Source organism: Oenanthe melanoleuca, chromosome 9 (assembly GCF_029582105.1).
Source record: "Oenanthe melanoleuca isolate GR-GAL-2019-014 chromosome 9, OMel1.0, whole genome shotgun sequence".
In the NCBI taxonomy this organism is placed as follows: Eukaryota; Metazoa; Chordata; class Aves; order Passeriformes; family Muscicapidae; genus Oenanthe; species Oenanthe melanoleuca.
In genome coordinates this window covers 18,032,713-18,055,077 of record NC_079343.1, presented here as the reverse complement: position 1 = coordinate 18,055,077, position 22,365 = coordinate 18,032,713, and the positions used below count along the sequence as shown (strand labels likewise).

Genomic DNA, 22,365 nt, shown 5'->3' with positions numbered 1-22,365 from the left:
TATTTCAGTTTACCTGTCAGTAAATTATCCTATCCCAGCTTCTGAGGTTCTGTCTAGCTATTTTTTTTTCCTTCCTTGCCTTTTTCCTTCTTCCCATTATGCTTTAATGCCCTGGGATCTCCATTACTGAATCAGCAGCTTGAGAGGCATATGCTACAGTTTATTGGCAGAACCAATTACAAATGAAAAAAAAAAAAAGCAAACAAAAAAGCAAATGAATATAATTCCAAGCCATTCCAATCCTTATATTCCAGTTTAATTTCTGGCAACAATATGACTATGGAAAAGAACATTGTCTAACTCACTCTTCTCTCACAAAATGCCTCTTGCTGAATTCAGCCCACAGTGCCTTCTGTACAAATACTCTCACAAACTCCAAAAATCATATTCAGAGCACAAACAAATAAAATGTGCTTCTTAATCAAAGTATGTAGAATCTACTTACATTAATGGCCAATGTTCTCTTTTTATTGCACTATGTTATAAAAATACAAATTGATACAAAGTAAACTAATTTTGCGAATAAGCTGTTTTATTCAGACTCAACATTCTATAAAGTGTTATAAAAATCAACCTTTCATTGCACATTTCCACAAAACAGGGTATTTATTGGTTTCCAGAAATCACTGCACCAAGTTGATATTATTTCATGGTCAAAAAAATAGTAGTTACTTAATATTCTGCATTGACTAGCTATCACTTTTGGCAAGGTAATTTCACTAGGTGAAAATGTAGCAGTGATGGAATGACAGAGTCATCACTCAGGCATCTCAAGTTCTGTGTCAGGGCTTGATAAAGGTAACACAACTTGACAGCTGCTCTTTTGCATACAAAAGGCAGAAATACTTGGATATTCCACTGGAATAGGTAAACTCTGCAAGGTGCTACTGACTGAAAAATGCCAGTTTGTATTGAGAGCAGGACACTGATAACAGCACTTGAGCATTAATCTCACAGGTACAGCAGTGAGGACACACAAGACATTACCACACACCTGGGTACAAATGCAATGCTAAAATCTGCCCTTACACAGAAGAATATTATTTTCCACACCCTGCTAAAACCCCCAAATGTATTTGTTTCAAGGATCTTGTGCTTGCTCACACTGAATGCAAGCAGTTAAGATGCTGGGACGTGAAACATTCCCTGAATTCAATATAGTTCCTCTGGAAAAGGAATCACATTCTTTTTCTATTTGTCTCAGAATACCAAATCACAGTATGTGTGATAAGAGTATGTTGCATATTAGCTCATGTAAACTGCAAATGGAAAACACAGGGAATTTGTGTTCATCTTATTTGCTCTAAGTATAAAATATTAAGGATCTCCTTATTTCCCCTCTACTGGATTCATACACTACAAGATGTTTCAGCTGCTGAGAACATGAAATGAGACTGCATGAAAAAAATAAAAAAAAAGCAGCATCCAAACTATTTCAGAATCCTCAGTGTACAGGCTGAAAATACCAAATGTTTGGGAAGCCCTTGCCAAGTATTTTATAGATTTTTTTTAAGGATAGGGGCATCAGCAGTTTCTGTAGCAAGTTCACCAAAAAGTCAGAGCCATCCACCTCTCCTGGGGTCACTCACACTGGCATCAGGACTGTGCTACACAAAAGCAAAGTGGGGCTACAAGGGACACCAAAAAGTGGAAATGCACTGAGAGCTCAGACAAACTCTCAACCTGTGCTAAGAGCACTTGGTATTGCACTGCTCTGTCACCAGCATGGCCAGGGGAGAACAGCCCCAAATGGGAAAAAATTAACAGGTCTCTGCAAAACGACTGAAAAAAATACAAGTTCTCTTAAATTGGTGTCTCAAAGCATCACATTGCACACCTACAGCACTGCATGGTAAAGGCAGCCACTCTAGTAAATAATATCATGTATAGTAACAGTCAGTAAAGGACCTTCTTCCCAAGACCTTGCTTTGAAATTCCACTCAATCCTATGAAATAATCCAGGAATGATCAGACAAGGTGGTGTTACACTGAACACTTGAGAATTGATCCACAAACATCAAAGGCAGCACACATTTAGAAGAAAAAAAAAGACCAAGATTTCATTTTCAAAGGCTTGCTGGAAAATAAATCAGAGAGAAGCAGCTTAAATAAAACCCCATTATTTTTTAACCAAATGGATTAGGCAGATGAGGAAGCATACACTACAATTACACAGCAAAACTGTTGTTCCACGCCTTTATCCTGATTAAATTTCTTAAATCAAGCCCTTGTATTAATTCTAACCTGTGAAATTCATAAAAGTATGTCTGCATTAATCCAACATTCATAATAAAGTTAATTCTAGATTATACCACTTGTCTATGTACATTCATATTCTGCCCTGTGGGCTTACTTAATGTTGACCAAGAGACTCCTCCCAATTTAAAAACAAAAATACATTCTTGTTTTCAATAATCTCTATTGAGAGATTAAAGAAAATAGACTAAACAGAAATAATTTTCTCCAGCTATGACAGGTGTGTATGAGCAATAGCAGAAATAACCAGCAACAGTGGGATTATAATTAGGAAAAAACAAAAGCTTAACAGCATCACAGGTGTAGTAAACATGCAGTCTCATTTAGATATTTTTAAAGCCTTTGTTTCCCAGATGAGTATTCATTATTCTTAGGCACTTCCTAGGCTCAAATGTGCATGTTCAAGTACAGGTTTGTGCATGTGGCTTTAGTCCTTGTCATCCTCAATAATGTACAACAGTGTAGTTGTACACACATAATTACACACATAAGTTTGGTATTTAGCCAACATATAGAGAATGCTGGATGGCTCCTGCAAGCTCAGAGAAATTCCATACTTAGATGCTGCCTGTTTTATTTTGTAGACAGGTAGTACCAATTCTGATTCTTTGTCTATGATTTCTTATCCAACTTTAGAACTGGATTCAATAAACTTCTAAAGTTTATTTCAAAACTTTCAAGATTATCACCTTTCTACACTGCTACTTTTAAGGGAATTTCCTGGTCCAGACATTAGAGAGAAAGAAGATGTTTCCATTCAGTCAAGCTGTAACTGAAAACCTGCTGCTTGCATGTACTCAGAAGTGAACACTTTGAATTTAACAGATGATGTCTCTTTATCCATCTGGATGTGAGCAGGACTTTTCCACCACTTTCAGCTCTTCATTATGGTCAGCTGTACCAGAAATAATATTTTAAACTTGAGGGAGGCAAGCTGAGAACTGAATGGGGAACAAAAGACAAGACTGAGATCAGAGAGAGAAAAGAGGGGGATTAACTTCGTGGTTGGCAAATTAAAGGGGAGCTTAAGAAGTGATAAGGAAGCAAAAGGAGACAGAAAACAGTGGGAAAGGCTGAGAAAAAGGTGGTGAGAGATGGGAAAAATCATCACATTGCAAAAAGATGTGAGAGAAGTAGAATTCAGGGGATGGGAGAGGATGGTGTTAGGAGAAAAAACAGCAAGGTGGTTAAAGCCACCCAAAACAATCACTGCACTGGTATCCCAGCAATTTTAATCATTAATATAACATGTAATGGACCACAAATATGTTTGCATTCTATATTTGAGACATTCATCTGTGCTACTGGAGACCCTATCTCAAATTTTGTAGATTCAGAGCTCTCAAATACAACACCTTACTTGGTTTTGAACACTAATGGTGCTGACTGTTTTCCAAACTCAGGTCCCAGGCACCTTGAAATAAGATTTGTTTCCTATCAATCACTTTTCTGGGACTGGTGTGACACTGCTAAAACCAAAGGGGAGGAACATCTCCCACAAGGAGCTTGTAGGTGCCCAGTGCTGAGTGACACAGACACCAGCTCCCAGCACAGGGCCTGCCAGGAAATCTGAACTGCTCCTGGGAGAACACAGACCAGACATTTTTACAGCATCTAACAGCTTTGAAAGCCAGGATGAGCCATACAGTTATCTTGCCTTCCTTTCCACTCAACACAAGCCACAAAAGTTTGGGTAAAGTGGATGCATTTATAGCTACACTGGTGGGTGATTTCCCTCCCTGAATTTTCTGATGCATCTTTTGTTCTCCATCAGCCTCCTAAAGTATAGAGAAAACCCATGACCAGGGACCAGGGACTGTAAAAAGGACCTTCAAAGATTAGACATTAGTTTCTGTGACTTAAAAAACAAAAAACCTTTATGGCTTGAAGGACACATCTCCTCATACAAACTTTCTAACGTATCATACCTGTGAAATCCTAGAGATGGTGTCTGAGAGTTTTTGCTAAATGAAATGATGGTTACCTTCTGAATGTTTGCAATTAAACTAATTACAACAACCTAACAACTCAAAAATACAGGGGGAAATTTGGAGGAACAGTTTCTACAGAAGAATGAAGCACTTTCCCTGTGAGGGTGACAGATTGCCCAGAGAGGCTGAGCACTCTCCATCCCTGAAGGTGTTCAACACTCACCTGAACACAGCCCCTCCTGGCAGGCTGCTCTTAGGTGACCCTGCTTGAGCAGGGAGGTTGGAATAAATGACCTCCAGTGGTTCCTTCTGTAATTCCTGAGATTTAACCTTTCCCCACCTACTGTTGCAAGAACTGAGCTCAGCTGCAGTGCCTCCTTTCACATCTCTACACTGAAATACTTTCCTAAAAGGTGAGGCAGTGCAAAGTGCTTACTGATTTTCTCATGTAATTATTTACATCTATGTTTATGTAAGTAAATTAATGTTTGCACAACCTTTTGAAGACATAAGGCATTTGTGTGTTTGCATATTCACACAGGTACTGTTTTTCTTGGATGATAAAAACAATTCACTGCCTTTTTTAAGGTTAGTACTCAAAATCCAGCTTCCATGCACTTTTTATTCATCTGACTTGATTGTACTTTAGCTTTTTTATGGACTCTTTAAAATACATACTAATAAAACCTTATTGGCTTTTTATTATCAACTGTCTCAACATACAAATATTGTAGGCTGCAGGGATTTTCTGGTCACTGTGAGCATGACTCTAGATTAAATAGCAATCAATGTATTTGTTATACTGTCTCTGGCAATTGATGCCTCTGTAAAGCTAATTTGAAAATGTACTTCTGCCTTTAAGGGTGCTCTGTTTATTCCAGTACAACATAGGAATGAAGTCAATCTGGGTAAGCTGCTCTGATTTACTAACCCCTTCCTTTAGCTGATGTTCCTCAGCTGGTTGGACAAAAACTCTATGTTAGAAGCATACTGGGTACTTAGGACCTTGATATAAATTCCTAGAAGTCAATAGGTAGGATTTAAAAATCAATGGAAGGATATGGCTCAAAAGTGCTTTTTTTTCCAAAGCTGTAACAGTACAAATATCATCACTGAACACTCACTTACATGTAAGATCTGAACACTGAAATAAAAGCCTACAAAAGATCTACAAGTGTGAGATGACATTGAAATCAATGCATTTAAGTCCCTAAATAGCTCATCTGATTCATCTCACCAACAAGAACATCTGATTTTCTCTAGAACAGACAGACATTTACAATAGCAGTGCTTTTCTAGTGCAGTACTTTGAAGTCTGATATTTTAGAAGTGGTTACAGAAGGACATTAGTGAGAAAACAAGATAAATATTTTTTTTTTGGAATTACAGGGCTGAGAAATCATCCATGAGGGATATTGCTTCCACCAGATTTCACTGATATTACTGAGTACACTTTGGTTGAATTCAAGGTGGGTTTGGTGGAACATTCTAAGGATGAAGAAGCAACTATTAAATTCACCTGGTAGAGTTAACAAAAGTGTTAATCTCTCTTTTTGGTCTCCTGATGGCACCTGACCCTTTATCATTTAATATCATCAAAGGCTCCACAGTGAGGCAGCACTCTAAAGAAATTATGTCACTTAATGAGCTGTTAGAAAAGTGGTCCCTGTCACAATATACAAAATACAATTCACATAGCATGCACAGTGCATCCCCAAGTCTCCCAAATAAACAGGCAATTCAAAAGTGGATATTCCAACCACTTAAATCCTACAATAATAAAAACTAGGGGGTGAGCCTACATCATAAACAATGTCACTCTCCAGAAGTCAAATTCTCTCTGCACTAAACAGACCTGGTGCCAGTATTAGCAGAAGAATCATCATCAACTTTTGCTGATCAGATGCCAAGGAAAGCTAGGAGATAATGATGTCTGAGTCCATGCAGTCCCACTGGCTGGGGCTGAACAAATTCCCACTGCAGAGGCTGCTGTACAACAGCTCAGCTCTGCCCCAGGTCAGGCTCGGGGGGCTTTTGCCCATTATTCAATCATAACTTGTGAAGAAATGCAGCAACAGCACAGCTGTGTGTACCCAGTCCTGGCCATTGCTGGAGAGACTCCTTTGGTAACAGAAACCCAGATCTGTAAACAGCTCATTTCTTGCTATGTGAACTTGAAAAAGTTTTTCACCAAATTGTGCACTCAGAAATTCTCCTCAAGGCAATTTTTAAACATTAATACAGACACTTTTTCCATTTTTATTGCAACCTGAAATGTTCCTGTATAGTTTCCATGCAAACTGGGTAACAATACATTTAACATTTCCATTAAATAAATTATATTTAAATTCTAAGTATCTATATAAAATTAATTATTTAAGCTCTAAACCTAGAACCATTAGACTGTAAAACCCAAATAGGGCTTAATAATTTCAGCTTTTATAGTATTAAGACCTGCAGTTCTCAAATGTACAGCATCCCCTCAGAGGACACTGAACCTCCTGATCCTTTCACTCACAGATTACTTTGGCCAACAGGCAATGGTGTGATTATCTCCTTCTACCAATGGAAAAACAGATCTGCATTTTAGCTCTGCAATATGCTTCACCAGCTTGTGCCTCCACACTGGAATTCCTGCTTCTAGAGCAGGGAATGAATGTATGTTTTCCTTGTGCTTTTTGGACAACAATCCAGGTCCTATATGCCAGGTCTGATGGAATTACCAGCCTGGAATAGCTGGTGGTGTGGCCAAGAGTGATGGAATCCCAAAAGTCTTCCCAGGACTTGGGGAGTCTTCCTTTTATTTACAGCTGTCTGAAAATTTAGAGACCTTGAAGTGGGATGCTTTGGGAATGTTTGATGAAAATTTAGCCTCATAAAGACTAAGCAGTTCTTTCATTTAACATAAACATTCAAAGCATTTCTGTGCAAGTGGAATTACCGATTCACACTTTCCAAATAATCTGAAAGCATCACAAGAATTTCCTCTCCGAGAAACATCAGAGAAAACAACTCTTTATTTTCATACAGAAATGGAAGAATAAAGGTTTGTCTGTATTCTCAGAACTGAGGTATTTATTGTTCCACAGGAGTGAAGGTGTTCTGTGCATTTCCACTCCAGTGCTGGATACCCATGGAAACAACACATCCTTCTTACTTACCCTGAACAGAGTAAGGAAGAGGATGAGCTGGCTGAAAACATTAGGAAACTTGAGTCAGATTTTTGTGACAGAGGAAATCTCCCCTGGGTGCCCATCTGGGTGTCTCAGGGCTTCAGCACACCACAGTTTGTGCTCGGTACTTCGCATGATTGAGCTCTTAGAGTCATAAAAACATATTTTACGTACAAAAATACAGCAGATGTCCTTCCAAAAAGCATCTCTGAAGTGTTATCCCTCTCTTTAGGTTTTATACATTCAGGAACAGACATTTGAGATATATTGTGAACAGTGCAAAATAGTGTTTTACATTTAAACCACGTGTTGCAGTACCTTTAAGCGCCAGCTGAAGGGAAGGCTGAGAAAGGTTTGATCCTCAGAGCAATCCTGGTCCAAGTAGAACTTTTGTTTTGAGAGTTGTAAACAAGTGTCTTAGAATGCAGAGAATCCTCTCATTTCTTTCCAGCTAAGGTAGTCTCAAACACATCAAGCCCTGCTTTGAAGTAAACCTGAGCTGAATTGATGCTGTTGAGCACCTTTGACAAGGCTGCTTGAACAGTCTCATTTGACTGATGCAGTTTGCAGTGCTCCAGTGCCTCCAGCAGCACTGAAAACTGGCTGGTCCTGTCATCCAGTCTGTAAAGAATATTTCTGAAAGAGAACAATGGAAAGAATGGTAAGTTTTTAGTCAAAAACAATCCACGAGATGCCATCAAGAAACCCTGCAAGTATCAGCCACAGCTTACAGATGATAAATATTATGCACAGTAAAGCTGACCCATGGCAGATTGAGAGACAAATGCATATTTATTGTGCCTCTATAAACTGAATCTATTCACTGAACTGTGTGTACTTACATTGGAGCAGTTGCTAATCCATCAAAGAAGGCTCACTTTCTCTTTGACCATTCAAGATTTTATTCAAAAATAGGAGCCTAGACCTATCACACCCCTCATGAAGGATTTTGTGTCTCAGATGAATTCCATTTATTCTCCTCTAAAAAGAGTTTGGTTATTGCTGTGAATCCTCAGCACAGGTTTTGTTTTGTTTTTGTTTTTCCTATCTGCTTATGTTATTTATTTCACACTTCAGATGTGAAATTCCAGCAGCATTGAAGCCAATGGTAAAACTCTCCTTGCCTTCAGCAGAGACTTTATTTCATCAATAATCCTTTGTGGTTTCAGAACAAGAGTAACCCATTTTTAATGTCTTACAATAGAGGAAAGAAACAACACACACAGCTAAACCCTTGTGAAACAAAATCTGTGTTTTCCAGTAATATCTGCAAAAAAGTTTTAATGGTTTGTAGAAAAACAGATGCAAGAGTATTGCATGATCCCTTGGAAATGTTATCTGTATGAGGTGTGGAAAGCTCAGAATTCAAAGCCAGTCAGTGATTTTAATGGGACTCTTTGAAGCAGGCTATAAATGTTATCCAAAACCAGGTGTAATCATTACACTAATTAGAAGAGCACTACATATCATAAATCTCCACCCAGGAACTCCTTTGATTGCAAACAGAAGTGAATGAAATTTGGAACAGGAAAGCTACAGTGATTTGGTGCAGGACCTTATCCCTGAATACAGGACAGGTGCTCAGGGCAGGGGAGAAGCTGTTCCATGGGAACCCAGCAAGAAACAGGACAGCTCACACTTGGTGAGGAACCTGATGGCACAACAGAACAGGTCAAATGGCAACGCCAAATCTGTGCTAAACCTGACAAGTTTCTTTATTTACAGAATACACATGAACACAAAAATGCATCCTACCATTCTGTGAATCACCTAACTGCAACTCTGCCTAATAAATAATAGCCAAAAAAATGACACCACAGAACACCCACAGTCTTTTGCCACGTTTTTAAACTTTAAAAAGTGTTTTGAATGAGAAGCCATTTTTTTTTCAAAGATATTAAATAACTCCTGTACTCATATGGCAATTTTTCAGTCTATGTTTTTACCCCCCAATACTGGGTATTACATCCAAACCCAGCAGTGTGCAGAAGGAATAATGAGTTTTTCATCCCCTGACAGCAAAACATCCAGACAGTTCCAGGGGTCTACAAAGCCATGAATTGGAGATCTAAACAGAGGAGGGACAGGGTGTGAATCCAGCACTACAGCAGACACACTAAACAACAGGTCATCACTGACATGGACCATTTAGGCAGAAACAGGTACTCAAAGGTGGCTCAAGTTATCTCATGGACTGTCCCAGAGCAGTCTCTGTGACACAGTAAATGAAAACTGTGTATGTTGAGAACCAGAAAAATTCTTGGTTGGTTGGTTTTCAAGGATAGGCAGTGCTATGGGAAATACTGCATTTTCCAAAGCAGGGATTGATTTTGCTCCCTCAGTTCAGGGATTCCTGCTGAGATCAGTGCAAGCAGAACCAGGCTTTTGAAGAACTCTGCTCTACAGTTCCTGCAGTTCACAGGGAGAAGGAAGCCTGCTCACAGCCCCTCAAACACCTCCAACAGCCAGGACAGTGCTACAGATAATCACATTTCTACCCTCAGGAGAGATCTGGCTGCTGGTGGCTGGGAGAGTTTGACTGAGCTGGAATTCTACTCCAAATGCCCTGATCTGTGCTAGGATCCCTCTAATCCTTTGGGTCAACGTATAAAAACATCATAAGACAGCATTCATCAGCAGAGCAACACAGACTAGACTGCCAGAAAGGACTCTAAAGAGAGGATGGTCTGAACATTGCAACATTTGGGGACTGCTGAGACCATGTTTGTGGTGAACAGGAACAGACCTCATGTCCCATCATCAAATGTGCTCCAAACAAGCTTAAAAATATGGTTTACCCTGACTTAAGAGGGTGTTAATACAGTTTAAATTTACAGCTGTGATTTTGGAATCACTGGTGAGTCCACAGTAAATACACAGGCATGTGAACCAAATAAAAACAAGTATTGCTAGTACACCCCACCTGAATGCAGGGGAAATTAGTGTCTGATGAGAGCTTAGTTGTTTGATGAATGAGACAAGCAGTCTACTGTCATAATTCTAAAATAATCTCTTAACTTCTGAAATAGTAATATGGCTTCAGAATAGCTGATTACATAGTATGACAGAACCTCATTTATATTTTTATGTATGCAAATAATAGTAAGTAACATAATACAGCACCTGTTTTTTTCAAATTTTATGCTTGGAGTTCTCACTGGGGTCTTGTATTTTCCAATTACTTATCTTTGCTTGGCAATCCATGCCATCCCTTTGTCACATAAAATGATTTCTCTGTTTATGCATGTTATGAGAGCCAATTTATACAAGTTCACTTCTCATCTCTGTTGAAGCTTCATCAAATGAAAAAAATGGTCAGTCCAGTTTATTACTTCCAAGCCTTTACAAGTCAAAAAAGTGTTTTCATTAAAGATTACATAGGGACTGAAAAATAAACCCCAGCCATTGCACTGACACAAGGTATCACCATGTGCCCACGACATGCAGAATGATAGCAAGAGACTTTAATTTACACTGTGAAATTCAATTACTTAAACATTCCTTAACACAAATTGGTTTTGTAGCCTACACCTCTAAAACAATTCCAGCCTCTGGCCTAATTGCTTAAGTATCTACCTTCATCTTTAACTATTTTATCTTATAAATGTAATTCACACAGTCAGCCTGACCCCCACAAAACAAAAAGACACTCCTAAACAGAAAACTGCAATACATTATTGATGGCACTGATGAAATTACAACACACATCACTCATCCTAATGGGCTTGTTTCTATGACACATCCCACTGACCTGAGAAGTGCAACACTGAGGAAGGAAACCCAATTAATAACTTCAGGCAGTACCACTGAAAGAGATAAAAGGGCTACAAACAAAACAAACAGCCTTAGCAAAGTAAAGAAACTATAAACAGAGCATCTTCTATAACTTTTATAAGTCCTTGGCAGGCCCAGGAGCACAAACATTCCTGACCAAAATAATGCCATTAAATGCTGTTCTACATAACCAGAAAGCTGCTGTCACACCCATCAGACCAGATGGAATTTGACAAATTCTTGAATGACAGATCACTCTAGAAATATATTGACTTTAACACAACTTCAATAACAACTGGACAGTACAAGATGAAACAACTTACCACAGTATTCTGGTCACGAAAAACGATTTTTTAGCTTACAAGAAAATTTTGTCTGAAGGTAATGTACAACACAAGATGAATTATTCAGTCACTTACAAACAGACTCCTACCTAACAGCCCACAGATTTCAGATTTTGAAAAGTAATTATTAAATCATTAGGACATGATGGTAAGTCAACTGTCCCACACGAAATGAGTGCAGGTTTTCTCTGCAGAATCACAAATTGTTTAGAGATAAATGCTGTGGGCAGCCTCTGTCTATTCCAGTTATAACACAATGTGCTATGACTTCAGCATCCTCACAAACTCAATTTTATAATTCCCTGAATTGTTTTTTCTTGTACTCTCCAAAGGGAAAAAAAAAAAAAAAAAGCACACCAGAACAAGGATTCTCTGCATTTCCCTTTCTCCTGATACTGTTCAATTTTGAATGAACTTTTCTTACATTGAGGAGTCTGTTTTCATTCATGTTTGGAAGACATAAAATATGATTACTTTGGTAAATAAGTGAATGCACTCTAATAACAATATTTACATGTTTGGAATTCCGCTTTCATACAGTGGTTATTCATTGTAGGACATACAATTATCAACAAATCTTCTCAGAAACCAGCACAAGGGGATTAATACTAGTTTATTTACATAAGTTTACATAAATTTTCTTATTTACATAAGAAAATTTTGCAGTGAACATGCAGAAAGTTTCCTTTCTTCCTCTGGGATCCTTATCCTTTGATCTCCAGTGGTTCTTCTCCTTTCCTCTCTTCTTATTTTTTAAACCTTTTTAACACCCACATGCAGTTTTGTTATCTTACCTATTTTATTTCACAGCAGCATTGTGGCAGATGGTTTATAATTATAAAATTATAGCTGCTGGCCATGTAAGATAAGCTTTTACTAGGAGGAAATATATGCCCTGGTGAAGTGTCATTACATGTCATTAGAGCTGATCCAGAGGAACCCTTTTTTAATTTTTTTTTTTTTTTACAATGTTTATTCCCTGCTGCTCTGGAAGTTGGCAGCTCTGGGGCCATGGAACAACCCACACATGGCCAGGGAAGGTGGGAATGTGGCACCCAACCACCCAGGGCAGCCCAGCTGTAAATGTCACCACTCCTTCCCTGCCCAAAATCCCCACAAACCCAGCAATGTCATTTTTAAGGATCCTCTGTTTGTAATATTTTGTTCCTAACTTTTGTTTCCCCATTTATTTTATTTTTTTTTTAAAGAGCCTTCCCTTGGTCCTCTGGTTTACAGGCTGCAAATGGTTCTACCAATATATTCCAGACAATGATATATTTAAAATCATGTGCACTCAGAGGTGAGTGTCTGCCTGAAAGGGATGTATTTGCATGTTATCAGCAGCTGATAAGCTGCAGGTAATCGAGATATCAAACCCAAATAAAGTCTAACCACCTGAAAGGCATTTCAAAGGCATCCTTATGTGACAGTGGTGAAGCAGATAAACTCTCTCCCTGCTAGGTACAAATTTATCTTGCATAAAAGACAGGCATCAGGACACCTCTAATTGAGTCAATTATGGCAAATGGAGGTTGTGGGAAGTGTGAATGAACAGAATCCTGTTGGGACATGGGACCACGAGGAGGTGATTACTCTAGGTTTGAGCACATTTCTGAGGGGTCAGTTTTAAATAGGGCTTCTAAAAAAAAATTAATCCTGATTTTACAAGCTCTAGGAAGGGTCTCCATGCTTGGCTTGACTGCCAGCCAAATAAAGGGAAAAAGAGAAGCCAAACTGGAAGAGTAGTGGGTTACAAGATACATTATCTTTTATTTCCCTACAGTTCTCTTTGATTATAGTACTTTTAAGGCATGCATTGTCCTGAAACACACAAATCTCTCCCTGAAGGATCACTAAAGCCTAACCTAACCCTAACTCTAGCCTAAGTTTCAGCTTGATGCACCTTGACAACTTTAAATCTTTGTGAGGGCCCTGAGTGCACCAATACAGATTCCAAAGCTCATGAAGGAGCATTCAGAATCCTAAAGAGAAAGCAAAAAGTCTGTTAAAGAATTTAGGGCAAGAAAGGTTGTCTGAGGACTTTTTTATGACCAAAACTCAACATTCACAGAAAACATTCATTTCTGTTCAGAAACATGTAAGAAAACTATTCTTTTGATTTTTACATATTTTCTGCCAATGGAAAAGATTGACATAAAGTAAAGGTATCAATGCTAAGCTTGATTTTCTGATAATAGGACAGTGTTCTGCAATGGCTGAGAAAAAAATGAGATACTGAATCTATGACAACCTGTAGCCAGACTTTTTCACTTTTGTTAAATAAACAGTAAATGCATCACTTCCTAATTTTTGTGACTTTTGATAGCAAACAGTGTTTAGTATAATGTATGATAACCATGAACAAATGGAAGCTGGCAACTTGAGGCAAGTAGCAAATCATTAGAGGACTGATGTTCTGGAACAGCCTCAAATAAGAATAATGGAGCTAAGAAGCCTGACTAGCTTAAAGAGAGTTTGAGTAAAATCAGGCTGCAATAAAGAATCAACATTACCAGGCACTCACATTTTTTCTCCTGGTGAAAATCTGCTGAGTTCAGGAGCTGATTTCTTTCTTGTTTTGGAGTAAACCAGATCAGTAGGTAAGGAGAATCCAATCTACACCTTCAACAGTACAGAATGACTTCACAGAAGTGAAATAAAAAAAACCCCAAAAATTTAATGCATTTGATCTTCAGAGGTTGCAAGTCACTGTTCATCATCACTAAAGAGCAGTCCTCTAATTAGGCATTATTTTTATTGGGTTTTACAGAAATTAATTAAGCAACTTTATGTAGAAATTCCTGAAGAAGCCACTGTGAGTATTTGCCATAGAGCTCCCAAACCCTGTCTGCAGCTATGAGAGAATGATGAATATACCCCATGGAGATGTAAAAATTTCCATGAAAATCCACCAGTACTTTTTCTGTGGTTCCTCAGAACAAGGACTTACACTTAAAAGAGTGATGATACATTAAACAAAACTGATATATCTGTATTTATAACTGGTATGAAATATTCTTTGTTAAATTTCAAAAAATAATAATTTCAAACAAATGTAAGCACGTTGTTCTTTGAATGATTTATGCTACACTTGCTTTTCAAGTGAAAGAAACATATGCTTGTGTGAATAATTTGGAGGAAACTATCTGTCTTTTAAGGATGTCTCAGTCTGAAACACTTGAATTCAAAACAGATGTGCTACTATTTTGAAGAACTTGAGGGAAGTGAATTAATAAAAGTGTTTCCAAATGGCTCACAGCTGATGTCCTGATGGCTTCATTGGGCTTTTTATGTAGAAATCATGTAAAGCATCCTCTTGCTAAGGAGGAATCCCATTCCTAAACAGTGTCCAGTGCTAAATGCAGGAAACTGGCTTGACCTTGATGTCCAGTTCTGATCCTGACTGGGTTTGTCACCCGAAATAACTCTGTGCTGTGTGACATGGGACCATTAGCACAGGTCATTATCACAAGAGTTAACGAGGGACAAAAGGTTATGTCATAATACATAATATATCTTTAAGAAATACCTGAGATTGTATTATTATTACCTTCAGTGGCAGGTACACACACAAAATTAACACTTCTTTTAAGTCCCAGTTAAGGTAATTTTCCTGTTAATAACCTCATCAACACATTTCTAAGCTCTATTGCCTGGGTAATATGTTAGTGGGGGGATATTGCATATTAACTATTTTCCCAATGAATTCCATTTATTTTTGCTCTATATTCTTGGCTAATATTTCAACCATACATGAGTGGTTCTTATCTGTCAGGATCAAAAATGTGGATTCATATATTTCTTGGATCTAAAAAATGTTACCAGTCTTACTGCCTATAATAAAGATAAAATAATGTATAAAATATTAAGTTTCTGTCATATTTAATAAATTATTCAGAAGCTAAACTTTGTATAGCTTCCTGAGATCACAGAAGATTTTTTTTTTTCTGGAACTAAAAATTCTTGCCCTATTTAGCACCATAAGTGCAGACCAAGCAAGATCTGCCAGCAAGAGACAGGGAGTGGAGCTGCATCCTTACCACAAGACTTGCTGGAGTTGGCATGAGAGCTCTGCACTGAGCTCACAGAACAGCTGGGGCAGGGCTTCTACAGGCAGCAGAACAACTGCTATGAAATGGGCTAAGGACACATATTAAAATAAATGGCATTTTACCAAAATAAGATTTTTTTTTTTTTTGTTTGGTTTGGCTTTTTTTTTTTTGGTTTTTTTGCAAGGCCAAGACCATGGACATTCATGGGAAGCATGAGGAATATTATTTCCTGCACACAGTCTTGTCTTCAGGACAACGAATTACAATATAATAATATTTACTGGATCACTAACATAATGGGTCTGATGTATTGTACAGAGAGAACTCTGTAAGTATACAAATCAGCCTAATTTAAAAGATGGAAGAAAAGTCATGAGATGTACATAGAGGAAATGTAAATTAATATATGTAAAACCAGGTTTCCCTTCATATCAGGGAAGGGAGAAATCTGTTTTCAAGCCATGACATAATCCCTGATTACAGAGGTTTTCTGCTTTTGCAGGTGTAATGAGAAGATTTTCATGTTTCATGTTTAAATAAGCTTTAAAGTCTGCCATAATTACAGCTCTGCAGATGGCTAATTCTGTAGTATTTATGCAGCAAATGCTCTTTAAATAGTAAAAATTTACAAGACAACAAATACAGTCATTAATTCGTGGCCATTACATGTATCTGTGATTCCAAAGGAAAAAACATCTCAATTGCCACTTGGATGGATCAGGTGTTTTGAGTATGACTATCTCTCACTTTATTGCATCTCCTCAGTATTAAGAAAGGGCATAATTCAGCATTGTTATCAGTCATGAGAAAAATAGTAACCATAGCAGGAATTTGTAAGAGCATTATCAGCCTAGTAAATGCTACTGGTGTGTGCTAGGATAAATGTGCTGCTCCATACTTACAATTGCAAAAACCATGGCCATACTGCTCAAACACTGTAAAGTTCAAAGGAATAAGGCAGAGGGAAATGAGAAGGCATTTTGGGTGTAAAAAATACATTTGGTAAAATGCTTATCAGAGAGAAGGGAGCTGAACAACTGCAGTACTGAGAAACACCAAAGAAGGATTAGACAGAGAAACAAGTAATGCCACTGTTCATAACTCCATTTATAAGCTGTGGAAAAAAGCACAGAAGAAAAGGAGCTGCAAATTTTGAAAGATGCAAAATACAAGGGTCAAAAGTCAGGAAATCATTGCTGTGTTGGAAGACAAAAATGCATTTATTCTGACTGAATGGCAAAAGCTGAGGTACACTATTCTACAACCAGCACACAATTCTTTCCTTCTCCCCCAACATAATTCTAGCATTGTATTTACAAATTGCACATGGCAGATAATAAGAGACAGAACATTATCTACTGCTGCCAGTGAAATATGAATTATTTCAGTATTTCCCACACTAAGGATCATCAACACCGTATCAAATCACTCCCTGCTCCAACATAATACAAAGCAGAACGATAAAAATGCTCCATGCATTTGGTTCAGGTTGGTCAAAAAACATCTCAAATATTGCTACAAAGGAGACAGGAATGTTTTCTACTTGAAGTCATAAACGAAGAATTCAAAATGAAAAATCAAATCTCCAGTTTAAACAATGAGACAGAACTACTGTCTTAAGTAGAAACTCTGGGCTAGGATTTTGTTTTATTTTGCAGGTGACATTGCACTCCATGTTTACCCAAGTTACTGTTTAAGATTAGCAGGATATTTGCATCTTTAATGCTTGTCCTCTGTAAATCCAATGAGCAGCTTATTTACACATGGAGATATAATAAGGCCTTTAATTTTCCTACTCACCATATCACTTGAAACTAGACTCTTAGGACATGTGTATTTTGAAACCTGAGAATTTGCTCCTGTTTACCAGCAAAGCAGAAATAAATCCTGTAGAATATACACACGTCAGGGATGTACATAACAAATCTCAATCTGAAAGGAAAATATTTGTTTTGAGGAACAACACACACTTGAGTGGCACGAATTCAGCAGAGATGCATGTTGCCTTTTTTGAATGGTAATAAAACCACCTTTTGATTGTTCTTTCATTTCATTATGTCAAATTCAGGGTGCACAATCTATCTCTGCTTACTGCCAGTCTTTTGTTCAGTGCATTAAAATGTACCCATTTGTTGTAATTCTCTAGCCCAATGAAGTGTTAATGTCACACTTGGGTATCTGTGATGAAAAGAAGCAAAAGGAAGAAGTTTAACTGGTACAAATGAGCAATAAAATCTGCTGGAGGTCTTTGCTGAAGACACAGATTGCTTTCAAAATCCTTTCTTTTCACCTACTTATTACTCAATTCACTCAATTACATCTATTAGACAAAGCACAATCACCCCTGTAACAATTCCATAAATGGTGGAGCCAGATGCAAACAGCCTTAATGGACAGGATAAGCTTGGCATGCTAAGGTAAAACTTTTAAAAGCACGATTTTACACAGTCTGACTTAGATTTTTTTATAAAACTGTTAAAAGAGCTGTCAGCCAGGACATAACTGATCATTAGGCAAGGGTCCATTAAGAATAAAACACACCTAAGTTGAGCAGAAATGAGCCCTTGTATGCCTCTTTTTGGCTTTAATTTTATGCACTGAAGACACAAACTGTGATTTTAATAACTCTTTTAGCTTTGAAAATTTTGGGGGAGCACCCCAGGCGAATCTAGGAAATTCTGCATCCATCTGGTACCAACAGCACCTATCATATCTGAAAATGAGACCTGGACCTGAAGAAATGTGACACTTTTCCTGAGACTGGAGATCTCCCTGCACTGACTGTGCCATGCCTGATACTCCGTGAAGTTTGCTTTATTATCTCATATTTTTTTTCAATATTACTGTGCATTGAAGAGCTCTGCCTTTCCACACAGGGAGAGGCTCCCTGTGAGTACCTGAGGAGTGCACACAGAGCTGACAGATCCACCAGGCTGACAGGTTGTCAGGAGCTCTGGGGATCAGCAAATACAAGAAGTACAACAAAATATACAAGGAACAGGGAGAACCCTCTTACTGAGCCTAGGCAAACACAAGATTTGAGCTCAGTATTTATCAACACCAGGAAGATCCATGCTGTCTTCCTATCCCAGTGTTTAGGTTGGTATTTCTGTAGAGGGAAAAGCATGCAAATGCATGACATGATCAGTATTTATTGAAACTTTTTATGGGTCTGGTGAGGCTGACCATCTCATGGAGAGGACAACAAGCTTGATATTTTTTTCCCAATACAGTGCCTAAAGTAAAAAAGTCTCTGTTCTTACATTAATCTTGTAGATGCCACTGCTGTGTAATCTATGAATATTACCTTTAGTAGCAAAATATGATAATCAGAAAACAGACAGAAATGTTCCACACAAATATATATTGCAAGGGTGGAAAACAAGAAATGGCCAAAGGTAAGAAAAAACTGGATTTCTACTGATTTTTCCATTAAAATAACGACAAACTATAAATCCAAGTAATTATTAGTATTATGATTGTGCTACGAGAAACACAGAGAGATAAATGAAAAATACCAACAGCAATCCTATTTTATTCCTAGACATTTATTCTGGAAATAGAAAATCTATCCAGGTTTACCACTGGGAATCAAAGAAATATTTCAGATACAAGAAAACTCAGCAATTTTCTCCTAACCCCAAATCAAGTCCCAGGGTAACTTTTGCAAAGCAGGATATTCCTCAACCTATTATTTTTCATTCTGCCTAAATTTCTGGATAAGACTAAAACACCCTGATTAAAGCTGTACTTGTTTATTTCCAGCTCAGTTGGAAATAGAGATCATGGGGAACCTGTGCTGTTGTCAGATTTGCAGTTCAATGTCAGGAAGTTCAGGTAAGAGGGATGAGCATCAAAACTACAGCATTTACTGTATTGAACAACCTGCCAATGTCAATCATGATTACCTAAATTTAGTCAAGTATCCTAAACCAATTATTTAAAAAAAATAGTAATTTGAATTCTGCTATTAAGTTTGATTATATTGCTTCTTATTATAGATGCATAATGTATCAATTATGCCCAAATATTGCTATATGACATTGACTGGATCAAAGCATTTATTTCTTTTAAGTACCTATATACAGTAAGAGACTATAGCTATGGGAATGTGTGTGCAACTATGGAAAAAAAATATATAAAAGATGTATCAGTTTCCCTATAGTAGAAAAGCACAGGAAGATTGCAACACTCCTGCAATAAAAAAATAAAAAATAAAAAAAAAATCCACCTTTCTTTTTAATTCAAGTTCTAGGACAGAAAACATAGCATAGATCCAGAGAACAGTGAATTAGGACAAACACAAGGCTAAAAATGATGCCTAAAACTTCAGCAAATTTGTCAAGTGCTTTGATTGAGGTTGAGAATATGAGTCCAAATGGGTATACAGGAAGCAATCATTTTTTTATGAAGAATACGTCCTTTACTGTGCACACAAATTCTTCCTTCAGAAGGCTGTAAATTACAGTATTTATGGAATCTTAATGATCTAAACACAGTTGGAGCCTGAAGGTCAAGGCTGCAAACTGCATCCTAAATTTCTGTTTACAGATGAAGCACAGTATTTATTGCTGTACTGCTTGTGCTGCTATAGTTAAAGGGTTGCCAGCATTTCCATTATAAACCACTATTTCAGGGGTTTATAACTTGCCTATCAATCTTCTGACTGGGATGAAACATGGCACACAAGGTCCTGGCTGTGAGACTGATTTTTTTGTTTGTTTTCTTTACCAAATGACAAAAAGAATAAGCTTAAAGTTTTATAAGCCAAAAAAATGAAGGGTATCAGGTTTTTCAAGTATTTCTAGTGATCTCAGGACACAATTACAGCTTCAGAATACAAAACACATTCACATATCTTCATCAACTAACAGAAGGACTTTTGAAAAAATAATCTAAGCAAGACTTATAGTCAGATGCTTTTTATTTTTGAATGAAGCAAACGTATTTCAGATTTTAAATGGCAGCAAAGGACATCAGCAATCTGACAGTGTCCTTGATTCTGTTTATCTGTGTAGATTCACCATTAAAGGCAACAATTACACACCTTGGCACCGTACAAAGGTTGTTTTCTTTTTAAATGAACACCTAAATGATGATACACAAGGTGTCCTTTACTGTTGTATATTCCAGATGATGTCAGGTAAAATTATTCAGAGTAAAGTCAAAGCCAATGTTTTCTCCTAGACATTGAAATCTTGTACTGTTAAATCTTGTATCGAATTTAATTAAATTGGAGGGCAACAAGTACAACATTTTCACTTCCACAGTGTCTATCTTGCCAGTATGAAAGTACTTTTGCTGTGTACTGTGGAGAGCAGGTGAAAAATTTGTTACATTATGTTTGCATATCTAGTAATTACATTTTGCTAAATAACAAAATTAATAATGCTAGCACTGCAAGAATTGAAATATTTTAAGACCTCAAAAACCCTCTCCTTATAATCTTAACTTTTGATATAATTTGTTTTTACAAATAAAGAACTGGGCCAGATTCAACAATGTTGAATGTTGCTGCTGCAATGCAACACATACATATTACCTTAATATTAAACAGTTTTATGGCTCCTTTGCAACACCATACCAGTTCAGACATGACAGACAGCACTGCTAAACTTGGAATATTAGACTTTATCTAATCCCATTTTGGCTTATTTCTTTATCTCATAAATCCAGTCACAGCAGAAAGGAAGTAAATTAACCCCTCCCCAAATGGAATTATTCTATTTGCTTTATTACAGCTGTAGGGCTTTTATTCACTGACACTTTTGAATTCCCCACAACTACCTTGCTTTTTTCCCCCCTTTGCTTTTGTTAAAAAATGACTGCATTTGTTTTATGCCATTGCTAATAATTGGAAGAATCCCTCCTGTGGCTGGAGCTTCCTGTTTTCCTGCCCCACCTTTACCATGTGTCTGTTTGATGTCCAATTTACACATTCACTAGTGTGAGATATTGGATAATTTTTCCCATCAAGTAAAATCTGAGAACAGTTTTGCTACTTCAGTTGGTTCTGGTGAGAGATAGAGACCTGCAGACTTCTTTCTTAGAAAGTGAAAGATGGGATGACTACGACATCTTAAAACCAACCTGGGTAGTGCAGCTGAATACATATCAGAGAGTAATTCCAAGCAGAGACAAGATGTTATGAACATTGACTGACTCAGGCCTGCTCATTAACTCGAATGTGCTGCCTTTAACTCGCTGAAATGCATCCAAGAACGCTGCTATATAATTAAATATGTTAAATAATGCTATGGAGTACCTTGTACAATTCTGAATCTTCAATGAACTGTACAGAGTTTTAAATAAAATATAGGTGGAGCTTGTCAAGCAGTATTAGACCTCAAAATATTTTCTTCTTCTGAAAGCTTCCTGTACCATCTGACACAGGTTTCTGCCACGCTGCCTGGCTGCCATCACACTGCATGTCTCGTTAGCAGCAATGTCATGACAGAAATGCTACAGTGCTGCATTCTAACGACCCCTTGCATTGTAATTATTTAATGTGCTTTGCAGAAAGGATGTGATAGGAAACAAAATAAGCTTTAATTTTGGGTACTCAGTGAGGTTTTGTTTTTAAAGACACAAACCAAGCAGCGGTGAATACCACTTTAGGAGCACAGTGTGCCGTACCTGTAGAGTCCTGGAGGAGCCTGGTGAAGCAGGAAGCTTTTCTCCAAGCCTTGCAGCACATCATTGAGCATCCTGACCCTGAGAGGAGCTCTCTCCCGGGGGTCGTTGGCCGGGCGCATCTCGTCCGACTGCAGCAGCTCCGCCGCGTCCCGGAGCCCTGAGGCTGCTGCCAGCAGCTGGGGGACTCCTGCTCCATCAC

General features: G+C 37.8%; 1 protein-coding gene across 1 annotated transcript in view; it reads right to left on the bottom strand.

Moving 5' to 3' along the window:
* Positions 1 to 2,999: 2,999 nt before the first annotated feature.
* Positions 3,000 to 22,365, bottom strand: part of NAALADL2 (N-acetylated alpha-linked acidic dipeptidase like 2) — a 298,774-nt gene continuing 279,408 nt past the window's right edge. Inside the window, exons 13-14 of the mRNA XM_056498926.1 lie at positions 22,167 to 22,365; positions 3,000 to 7,996 (exon numbers count right to left, since the gene is read on the bottom strand). Of these exons, the coding sequence (XP_056354901.1) occupies positions 7,798 to 7,996; positions 22,167 to 22,365 (398 nt within the window). The 3' untranslated portion in view covers positions 3,000 to 7,797. The remainder of the gene's footprint in view (positions 7,997 to 22,166) is intronic.